At 52.6% G+C, this 11,041-nt stretch overlaps 2 protein-coding genes across 2 annotated transcripts; both read right to left on the bottom strand.

Annotated features, from left to right (window-relative positions):
- Positions 1-8: 8 nt before the first annotated feature.
- Positions 9-2,907, bottom strand: LAESUDRAFT_757724 (uncharacterized protein; the record flags this gene model as incomplete). Its single annotated transcript, XM_040912348.1, has 8 exons — positions 9-936; positions 997-1,008; positions 1,086-1,161; positions 1,215-1,302; positions 1,357-2,470; positions 2,520-2,692; positions 2,749-2,814; positions 2,878-2,907. The coding sequence occupies 8 exons, from the start codon at positions 2,905-2,907 to the stop codon at positions 9-11; spliced, it is 2,487 nt and encodes an 828-aa protein (XP_040766229.1).
- A 1,119-nt stretch (positions 2,908-4,026) lies between these two features.
- Positions 4,027-9,963, bottom strand: LAESUDRAFT_712985 (uncharacterized protein; the record flags this gene model as incomplete). The annotated part of the gene is made up of 15 exons (XM_040906934.1): positions 4,027-4,795; positions 4,909-5,419; positions 5,474-5,676; positions 5,725-5,789; positions 5,848-5,961; positions 6,020-6,201; positions 6,274-6,683; positions 6,808-6,896; positions 7,304-7,430; positions 7,539-7,785; positions 8,270-8,839; positions 8,906-8,989; positions 9,044-9,342; positions 9,484-9,632; positions 9,682-9,963. 15 exons carry the CDS (start codon positions 9,961-9,963, stop codon positions 4,027-4,029), a joined length of 4,101 nt encoding a protein of 1,366 aa, XP_040766230.1.
- Positions 9,964-11,041: the final 1,078 nt, after the last annotated feature.

Consider the following 11,041-nt stretch of genomic DNA (forward strand, 5'->3'; position numbering starts at 1 on the left):
GCATAACTTCATCCGTACGTGATCATAGGTGCGTCGTAATAGTCGGTCTTCCACTCGCTGCTCTTCCACTCGTTTAGAAGCATTAGCGGGTGAAGCTGCAGGCCCTTCATTGATGGCGAGTCGTCTGGCAGCAGCCTCGGCGGATGCAGGTAGGCCGCGAACAGGTTGTCTGCGTCATCATGCTGGAGGCTCTGGCCGTGAAGGAACATGTTCGGAAAGTTGTCCGAGGGCAGCGTCAGCGGGTGAAGGTAAGATGGAGAGTTCGTGCTGTTGTTTGGGGGCAGCATCGGCGGGTGCCACAGCGGACTGCTGTTGTCACCATGCAGCATGTTGTATGGACTGTACGGGTTGTATGCGAAGTCGAGCGACGAGCCCCACGACTGCGAGCTCGATGATGTCGGCAACGTGTACGAGTCCGCGGACGAGCCGAAATATGTTGCGGAGGACGGGGGCTCCGATGCCGAGTCGCCGCTCATGCGGCGCCGTTTCGACATCCTCGTCTCAGTGACCGTGTTTTCCATGTCCGAGTAATCGCCGGAGACTGGGAATGCATCCGCTGTCGCACTGTATGTCTGTGCGAGATAATCCGAATGGTAAGGACCAGGGAAGGAGTATGGCGATCCAAAGAACGTGCTGCTGTATATGCTGTTCTGGCTAGGGGTGTTCCCAAGGGCATCCGTTAGCTCTGACTGCATCGAGGTGCGGTATTCGACTTCCTCGTGGCCGCTGAAAATCTGCGTTGTCGAGTGAGGTGCCACGGTGGGGGCAGCTTCCATAATTGGCGAAGCACAATGACTGGCGCTTGGACTTGTGAAAGGCGTCGCGGAAGGCGCCTCCGAAGGCCCAGTGCCTACCCTACGGGCATCAAGGCGGGTGCGCTTGCGAATCACATCGGACTTCATGGAGAGAGGCCGCACAGAACCGTGCAACTTGTAGCTGGTACATGGGAGTGGTCAATTGGGCATCTTTTGGAGGCCGAGGGGAAGTGTAACTTACTATAAGCCACAGCTAGGAGAAATAGAAGCAAAGAAGGGGACGGGTGTCAGCAGGTATGCAGGGTTGATGCAAGGCGAATCGGTACTCACGCGTTGCACACGATCTTGCCTTTGTTGTCCTTCCGCCAGAGCGGCGTGGAGGTTGTGTGACAGTTGTAGCATTGTTCTGGATTACACTAGTGAGATCACGTTAAGATGGCAGGAGCATATGATACTCACCAACTTCTTGAGCATCTTGACACGAAGCGTTCTTTCCACGACCCTCACCGTGGTTATTCCTCATGCCTTTGGGGCGAGGACACTTGTGCTGAAAGAATAAAGCCTTAAGAGCGATTCATGAACCCTGAACACAAGCATATACCATTTTATAGTACAATCCGCAAGCATTGCAGTTAAGCTCCTCGTTCAAACCGCGACGCCACAGAGGGGTACGAGTAGCGCCACAATTTGAGCACTCAGCCTTACCATTGCCCAGTGCTAAGTTGCTCTGTTGACCGGAGGCGCCCCCGTTGACAGGCGTGGTGCTCGGACCCGCGCTGCGAGACGAGGATTGAGTGTGCACGCTCAGCGATGGCCGCTTTCCCTTGCCGTTGGTGGCCGGCGTGCCATTGCTGTTTGGAGGGGCGAGCTGGGTTGGGGTGACGGTGCGTGGAATGACGTCCTCAACCGGGATGGATAGCGGCGGAACATTCCGGGGCGCGGCGGTGAACGTGAGGACCTCGTCGTCGTCGTTGCTGCTCGGGGTACGGCCCGAGCTGGTGGAGATTGGGTAGGACATTTCGCGCTCGACAGTGTCGAGTGCGAAATGTCCTACCGAGTCGACAGACCTCATCTCGACGTCATCCTGGACATCATGGTTCTCAATGCGGGCGTCAGTCATGCTGCCTGTGCTGATGAGATCGTCTAGTGGCAGTTCAATTGTCGGGCGGACAATGCTGAAGCCATCCGAATTCCTAGGGAAACTGGAGATGGCGCCTTCGCCGAAGGTCATGGGGTTCGTGACAGTAGGAGTAGGATATAGAAGGGCAGCTGGGCCAAAGTCATCAGAGAAGAAAGTTGGAAAGCTGAGAGACGCTGATTGAAATATGTCGTCCGAGTTCGCCGTCGCGCCAGAGTTCTTCCTCGCTGCAGCCGGCTTGCGCCTGCGCTGGGTGAGGTATTGGTCTTTATCGTTACGGTCGCTGTTTGTGTCATCGACTCTGGCAGCGGTGGAGCGTGTCGATGGGCGGCCGCGCTTAAGGGCATTGTCCCTGAACTCGGAAGAGGGCTTCAGGTCCGGCTTCTTGACCGACACAGTGGCAGCGGTGGGCGATGCAGGCCGGTCGACACTGAAGGTAAACTGCATACGGCGAATGGTCCCGGGCCTGCCCCTCTGATTCGCCTCACGTTCGCGCTCCTTATCAGCAGCGCGCCGCTGGATGAGATCGGTAGAATGGTTGCGCTTGAAGCCCGGCGCCTGGAGCTGCTCGATGTTCCTGAGGACGCTATCAGTAGCCGTAGCGCCGTTGGCAGTGAGTCACGTACCATCCTTTCTCCTTGTCGAGCTTGTCACCCATACACTTGGACAGTTTCCTGAAGTCGCGCTTGGACTTTGCATCGTCGGCATCGACCATGAGATTCTGTAGATGCCAGATTCTCCAACTCAAGTTCTCGAGGCGCTGGCCTTGTTTCAAAAAGCTAGCGACCTTGGTGCAGACCTAAAACGGTGTTAGGTGGTAAAGACGACACGATATAGTGACCATCATATGCTTACCTTCCAGGTCATCATCAACGAGTCAGCATCGCTAAGGTTACTGAATGGAACAAAGCTCTTGTTGCCCTAATTGTGACGGATGAGAGGTGAGTCCTGAATCCCCCGCCTGTGTGGACGAAAGAAACTGACTTTAAACTTCAGATTGAGAATGGAGGGCATTGACCAGAGCACGCAGGATTCGTCAGGGGGAAGAGCACAGAGGTCGGCAGGGCAGAGCACGAAGAGGGACGAGAACAGTTATACGGAAAATAGAGCCGATGGAGCCTGAGGACGTCAGAAGAGTCGGGCAAATATACGAAGCACAAACTACACAGCTGGCGTTATTTGCATATTAACGTATCGATGTGGGGCGTGTTCACAATTGGATCCCAGGTGCGTGCAGAACGCGAAGCATTGTCACATGCCCAAGCGATCACTGGTGCATGGTTGCAGAAGCTCCGAGCTGAGTTGTGCTCGGCACTTCGGCCCTGTAGAGGCACAGGCGACTCCAGCCAGAACATCAGCGCGCTCCTCGGCAGCTTGCATGCGCCGTTGAACAGAAGCGGGAAGGGATTCATTGAACGTGCGACCTGCGAACCGCACAAGGACAAGCGTAGGGATGTGATGCGTGCGCCGCCGTAATCGGGAGCGAAATGAAATACAGGCGGCGTTCATTGTATGGTCTTATCGCTTGAAGGGCCTAGCGATGATCACAGTGGCTGGTAACTCCCCCTCCCCGACGAAGCCGGGCCTCGATTTTACTGGCTTCTATGACACATCCACGACACATGCACCATGAGACTCACGAAGGCAGAGAATAGATACCAGTCCTGCGTTAATCAGGGTCGGACAAATGGCCGATGCATTCTGATTAGGGCGCGTACAATTGGCGTCCAAGTCATACCGGGGCCGATAACAGTGATAGCCCTGGGTCCTATAGGCATGATGCAGCTTGAGGTGAGATGACGTTGGTTGACATGACAGTCAAAGGGATGCGTCTGCATGTAGTACACAAGCTGAGCGCCGAGCGCTAGCGCTGATCGATGCGGGCAACTTGTTAGCAAAATGGACTGCTGATGGAAGTCCAAGTGACTCACTGGCATGCAGACGGGTGTGTCAGAGTAAGGTATGCCGCCACTAGTCCCGAGCGACCATGCATATGATGATGATCTGCAAGAGGACACCGCGTGAAGGATAGCTCCATTTACTGCTTTGGAATGCGACTCAGGCTCAGAAGAAGTCTTATTGCATATGAATGATACAGCACAGTGGTACATGGCGATTGAGCTATGTCAATGACTACTCATTGACACCGGCATTATCCATCAGGAGGTCGTCATTGATATACAAAGACATTTCGTCATCAATGCCGGCATATCCTTGGGATAGGTTCAGCGTGAAATCTCCGTGGCCTACGTCGAATCCTTCCCCAAGAGCATTTGCGATGCTCGACTCATGATGAGGGGCGGCGTCGCGTGCAGTCAATGAGTTGATCTTTTGCTGCTGAAATTTCAGGTATTGTGTCGCCATCATCTCTAAAAACTCCTGGGGGACTCGCGCTGCTGCAGACGTAGCAGCACTCACGTCGTGCATTTGTGGCACCGCTACCATCCTCCACGAACCAGAACCTTGCCGATCCATACCGGGAGGCATGCGATGGCTCTCGCTTGCACCGTGAACGGATTGTGCTGGTTCACCGCGAGCCGGTCCCGCGTCCCTGGTGGAGCCCGACGTGACAGGACTTGGAGTCATACGTCGGCTGCGAGCATCTTCCTGATGTGAGTGTACATCAGCCCTCGCTCCTTGCGACAGGCCCGATTCGTCCGCGAGCTCAATTCCTTGGACATTGATGCTTTCCTCAGACGGCTGTTGCGTCTTGAGAGATGGATACTGCTTAATGCCAGCTGAGGGCCTAATGAATGCGGGGCTCGACGATATGACCTGGATTTCTGTCCTTTGGCCATGCTTGGATAGGTTTGCTTCGGATTGCCTTGGCTTCGAGGAAACTAGAGAACCTCGCTCACCAAGAGACCACCCTGCCACTTCGATTGGAAATGACTTGTCAACACTGCACGGTGCGAGGAATGACGCGTTCCCTCACCTTCAATGTCATTAACTCCAAGAATTGAGTGATGCAGGGAACCAGCCTCAACGCTGAACATCTCAGCAGAACGGAGTCACTTCAATGGGCCGCCTTGCTCAACCTGCGCCTCCCGTTTCGGAGCGCGACGGGGAGGACACAAGGACTGGGGCTCATCTTTTGGAGGCTCGCTGCCCTTGTTGCTTGTGAAGGTAGGATCGTCATCGCCGTTCCTTGTCATGTAGAGTTTGAGACAGGAAGTATTCTCCTGCTTGGGTGTGACTCCTTGGAGTACAAGACGTCCATGAGGATTGACGTCGCGAGAGTCTGTGATGACTGGATGAACAGAGCCGTTGAAGGGGACGGTATGAATGGCCATACCTGGATAAGGATTCTTAGAGATGTATATGCGACAGTCAGTCGAGGCTTCTGTCAGAGCAGAGTATAACTGCTGCAACTGGACGACATCAAGTCCCCGAAGACCACCATTATGGCCGCAGAAAGTGTTCCACGGAACATTTTGAGGCCAGTTGAAACACGTCAACCCTGACTTGAACAAGGTATCCAAGAGACAGTTCATTCCTTCAAATCTTGGGGTGATGCCATTTGACCCTAAAACCAGGAAGTTCACGTAAGGAGGACAAAAGTGATAGCAGGAGCACTAACGGAAAAGCCGCGCAAATGCATCTTCTATATCCTTCGACATTACGAGCAACTTGTCAGTCGTACTTCCGTCTGATAACCGGACAGCGCCATCCGGATGGAACGACAAGGTCTGCGCTTCAGCTGACTGTGTTTCATCATGAATTGATGGCCTTTCATAATTGAGAGGAGGTGATTTGGCGATTTGCGCAGTAGAATGATTGTTCCTGGCACAATGTGAGATGACAGCGATATCATAACCTAAAAGCACGTACCACACGTGGGCTTTCAGATGTCCTATCACTTCATCTGTGGACGAACGCGTGAGCTTGCACAGGAACTAGATCACGCCCGTCATCAGCTCGTCATATAATGCGGATCAGTATGAAGACACGCACACCCTCACTCTCTGATGACTCGTACGCCATGCCAATTCCATCGTCCCTCACGATGTCATTTCCGCTGACAATGAGCACGGAATGGAAACCGTAGCTCTCAGCAAGCGCATCCAGCTGCATAACCGACATGTTAAATCCGTACAAAGATGATGGAGCTTCAGTAACCACATACCGTGGACCTCAGCTGTCTCATGAAGTATTCTAGTACTCGCCTCCGCTCTGAAGCCGCATCATTCGAAAGTCTTTCATCAGGAATGCGACTCTTAAACACGAGGATCGATGGCCACTGCGACGGGTTCGCATTCTTGAATGCTTGCCAGCACTTGTATACATGCTCGGCGTCGTGACTGATATCTGTATGCAGGCATTGGACAAGCAGTCAGTGAATAATGATCAAAAAAACGTCAAGGAAGAGGGCTCTCGCACCGCCATCGGTCGCTAGAGGAACTCGCTTCGATTCCTCCTCCGTGTGCATGTTGTAATATGCCTTGTACAATTGAAACGCATCATGCTCTGCGCGTTTGTCCAGTCTGAACACGTCAAATCGCGCAACAACTTCCTCGAAGGGGATTCCAAGGCGCCCTGCGATGCGTTCGAATATCAAACTGACCTGCCCAAAGTCTTGCTGAGCAGAAGCATCGTTTACGTGAGACGGTGCCGTGGCATAGCACTCTCTTTCCTCCGGTTCGTATACGACGTCTTCCGTATTCACTTCATTCGCTGCGTGAGCGACGCTCGACGATGGATGACCATGTATAGATGCAGGCATCGCATATAGTTCTTCACTGGGAATCTCCGCAATTGTCTCTTGCTGCTGTCCGTGCACGGGCTTCATGCTGGCAAGTGATCGAGCACAAGTTCGAGATGTAAGCGGCGGCGAGAGAGGTCAGCTAGCTACAAGGGAAAAAAACTCCTGGGGGGCGAGAGAGTCGAACGGTGATTCCGAGCTGCTACCGATACCTGTAGCCAAAAATCTTCCCACAACAAGAAGCAGCGTAAACCAATCCACCGTGGTCCATATCATCCGCGTGTTCCCTCCTTGCCCTGCCCTGCATAAGAAACATCCGCGGTTCTTCTCCGAGACGTTGATTAGCACCGAGAAGCCCAAGCAGTTCATGTGGCATACAGCTGCCACATGGAGACCAGGAAACAACTTTTGCCGAAACCTCTGCTGGATGGCATGGTGACGGTACGTCAGAAGCTTTGGCGAGCATTACCAATGAGCTTGAAGCTTGATGGGCTAGAGGCATGCGTGCAGCCGAAAGAAGCCCTCTCTGGCTTGGCGATCAGAACAGCCGATCGTAGGTCTCATCCGTCTGATCCAGAGGACGATGATGTATTTGTACGCTTCGCAAATTCGTTTCACACTGCAACACGTTGTCATGACGCTGATGGATCTGAGCTATCCCAAATTGAGAGCAATTCATCAACAACTCCGTGCGATTGTACCACAAACCTGCAAGGGACCCTTCCGACGAGCCCTCTTGCATACGTCTAAGCCAAGAGGCATGCCGAATACAGCAGGAACAACGGTCAAATTGTGACCGCGCTCATCAGATTTGACGTATGGTAACCCACAGCCGCTTTAGGAGGGCAGTCTATCAAGTCCACACTAGTAAGCGACTTGTTCTTAGCGTACCCTGCTTTTACTCAAATGAAAGCTAGCAAGTTTATGCATTCGGTCGCCTCACCTTCCTCTATATTGGAGACTGAGTCCAACATTACCGCTAGCCTGAGTCGGCACATATCCAACGCCGAAAGGCCAACTTTCAGGACAATTGAGTTGATTTGCGGGTAAAGAGTATCCATCACCAGGAGTAGGAATCTCAGTGACCATTTTGCCCGTGGTTTGTTGGACATCTGTTCCAGTTGATGATCCACGATAGACACGAAGCGGCGCGAGCAATACCTCAGCGTGAGTGTTGCTGCGCGTGGTTGCTTTAAAGATCATCAGAATATGTGATCGATGTAGAGAACCGTTGACGGCACCGTGAGTTGCAAACTTATCAACCCGAGCGCGGCCCATGAGCGTCATGTGCTAGCCGCAAAACCTTCAGAGACCTGCCTTCTTGACATATTTCTAATTTCGCGTCGTCGCCATCGCAATGCAGTCTGCGTAGACTCTCATAACAATCTGCCCACGTGTAGGGGCGAAAGAATAATGGGGCCTTTTGGCCGTTCATCAAAAATACACGAGCATAGTGTGACGGCCACGAAATTGTACGTGAACATCAAAACATCAGCAGTGTCTATCGCAAATCTCGTTTCATTGCAGTGGATAAATCCCTCGCTAACTTCGGTGTGCACGCCAGTCGGAATTCAAGCTCCAAATCCCAGGAGATATCTGCGACAGTCCTGAAGATCTCCTATAAGAGAGTGTGTGTTCGAGCATTGAGGCCGTTGGCCTTGATGCACGCCTCACTGGCCGGCCCGAACGCCTTGATCATACCCGCCACGGTAGGGATCTCGGTCTGAGTGGGGGTAACGAGGGGCGACCATTCGTTGTCAGCATGGAATGGATACGTTGAGAGGGGCTCCCTGCTGGACGAAGAATTGGGCACGAGAGGGATCTGGATCCGCTTGGACGGTATAGCGAGTGTAGGAGAATCGGTAGTCTTGCGGGACAATGTTCTTGAACCATGTTTATAACCCGATGTGAAATTGGAGATAGGAAGATTTCTGTCCTGAATGGAAGGAATGGCAAGCGATGGAGACTCAGTGGTCGGGGAAGACGCCCTAGAAAGATGGGCAGCCACAGGGGAATCAGACTGTATCGATGGCATGACAAGCTCTGGAACGTGAATTGTCCCATAAGACGACTCCTCTGTTCGACCACTGTTCAGCACGGGAGTCGTCATGGGGCTGGGTGCTTGCGATACCACAGGAGTGAGACAATCAGTTAAGGGCAACGATGACATTGAAGAGATAGACGAGATTGGAGATAGAACAGGCGAGCTCAGGGAGCCAGTCGTGACTCGTGATGATAGTTGTTCTACGTTTTAAGTCAGCATTGGATCAGAGCGACGGCTGCTCGGGACCTGAGAAAGTCTAAACGTACCGTCAGGAAGTCCATGATCAATGGTTTGCGGCGTAACGTCAGCGAACCCAACAGAGCCACCATGGACCGAGGGCGACACATGAGCTGTGAACCTCAGAAATGAGAAATGAGCCAGATAAGTCAGCATAGACAACATACCCCCAGCCCCTCCAGTGCCCGCGACCATGTCCTTGTACAACCTACCGATCTCTTGTTCCCTTGCGCGTATCTCATTCTTGAGGCGCTCTACCTCGTTCCGTAACTGTCGCAAACGTTCCGATGGAGTGCTCTGCTGGATAGCGTGTTCATTCATGCCAACACAGCCCGGAGCACAGCTATCAACCTCCACAGGCTCCCAGTATAATTCTTCTTCGCCTTCGCGCTCCCCTCTGATGCTCAACACCACGTGCGAGGAGGAACTGAGGATTCGTGTATCGGTGGGGGCCGTGTGATGAGCGCTGGCACAGCAATGATCAGCAGTCGGGTGGATATGCAATGGTAGAACATGATCCGTCAAAGCAATCCATGCACGTTCCCAACGGGAGATGGTCGGTCTTGCCATGCCAATGACGAATTCTCAGACAATGCGCTCAACCGACGCCCTGAACGTCGGGACTGCATCACAAAGGGCAGGGGAGAAGTATACATGAGGCGATATGATATCAGAGTCATTGTCGAGGTTGTCGGGTTGTCCGGCAATATGAGCCATGACAGTTGTACCTCCTGTGAAGCGGTCCAAAGCAGTCAACTGCACATGTCCGTGAGATAAGCACCACTCAAAATGCAATGGTACGAACCATATCCAGCACCAAGGACAGAAACGCGTTGTAAAACCTGCACCACTCGCGTAGACCCGACTCTCCCGATAGGTTTTCACGACTAACATGCCACAGCGTATGGAATCCGTCGTGCTCAACGGCGTGCTTGTTGTCCTTATGCATGCCGGCGACGAGAAACGCCATCTTCGCGGCTTCAAGCTGTGGCTGGTAACGGGCCTCTTCAGCCTTCTTGCCGGTAGGTAGTTTTAATGACTTCAGCCCTATAGGACTAAGCTTGCAGTCGTTGGCTGTCGGAGCCATCAATGACGTGCAGTATACGGAGTAAATTGAGCAAGGCAGGAAATGGGTGAGGAGACGCAGCGTTAGACAATGAACCAATGGAGCAGTTACGATGCTAAGCACGGCGCTAATTGAGCGGAGCGACCTTTAATCGTCAAGTTCCGCATCCCTCGGAAGTATTTAGAGGGATTATAATCATTTTGATGATCGAACTGAGAATGCGGAACAGAAAGGCATTTAATGATCCGAAGCTCGCCTCAGAGTTTGATACGTCATCGTATGATCGTGAACCTTCAGGATGTCGCCTCTTCTCAGAAGTCCGAGGATTCGAGCGATGTTCGAGCTATTTCACATTCATATCATGGAATGTAAATGTTGGCGAATTTGCAGTAGGTTCTACCGCCACGGATATATCATACGATCTGAAGCTTTCCCCGTCCGGTAGCGTCAAGGCCTGGTTACTATGACTATCAGCATTGCAAAGTGAGAAAGAACCGAAACGAAGAAATCCGGCTCGCACAATATCTTGTCTTCCATAAAACAGACTGCAAGATACCTCCGCGTTACATTTGGGGTCGACGAAGAAGTATGTTATGGGATGCCGAGAGATGCCGCGGTGCCGAGTCAGTACCATAGTCACGATCATGACGCACCGGATCAAATCGCAAGTCGGTCGCCGTGGGTGAGTCGTTCTCCATTTTTCAACTCCTCACAGAAAAGCAACAGCCGGCCTGCTGACGGCGAATAGAAGATCGAGAACGGCTGGAGGTGAGCCTGGAGTGTCCCGGTCTGTGTCGGGAGCTCGGAGTCGGTATATCCACATCCACAGAACACAAAGCGATTGTGGATGCCGATTATGGTCTTCCAGGCTCTGGGTAGGCACGAGTACCAAGTGCTATTTTCTCGGTTGGCTGGTATGAATCTATGGTGATTGAAATCTATTAGTAAAGGCCTTGGGAACATTCAATGCAGAAGAATATGAGGCATGTTTGCACGAGTTGCTTCTGACCACCAAGGCCAGCGCGGGCAATTGATGTGACGCGTGACGTGGCATGAAGAGCCGAACGATGCGTTAGAGGTGAAGTGATAACCTGTGTAA

Source organism: Laetiporus sulphureus (genome assembly GCF_001632365.1).
Source record: "Laetiporus sulphureus 93-53 unplaced genomic scaffold LAESUscaffold_11, whole genome shotgun sequence".
NCBI classification, from domain to species: Eukaryota; Fungi; Basidiomycota; class Agaricomycetes; order Polyporales; family Laetiporaceae; genus Laetiporus; species Laetiporus sulphureus.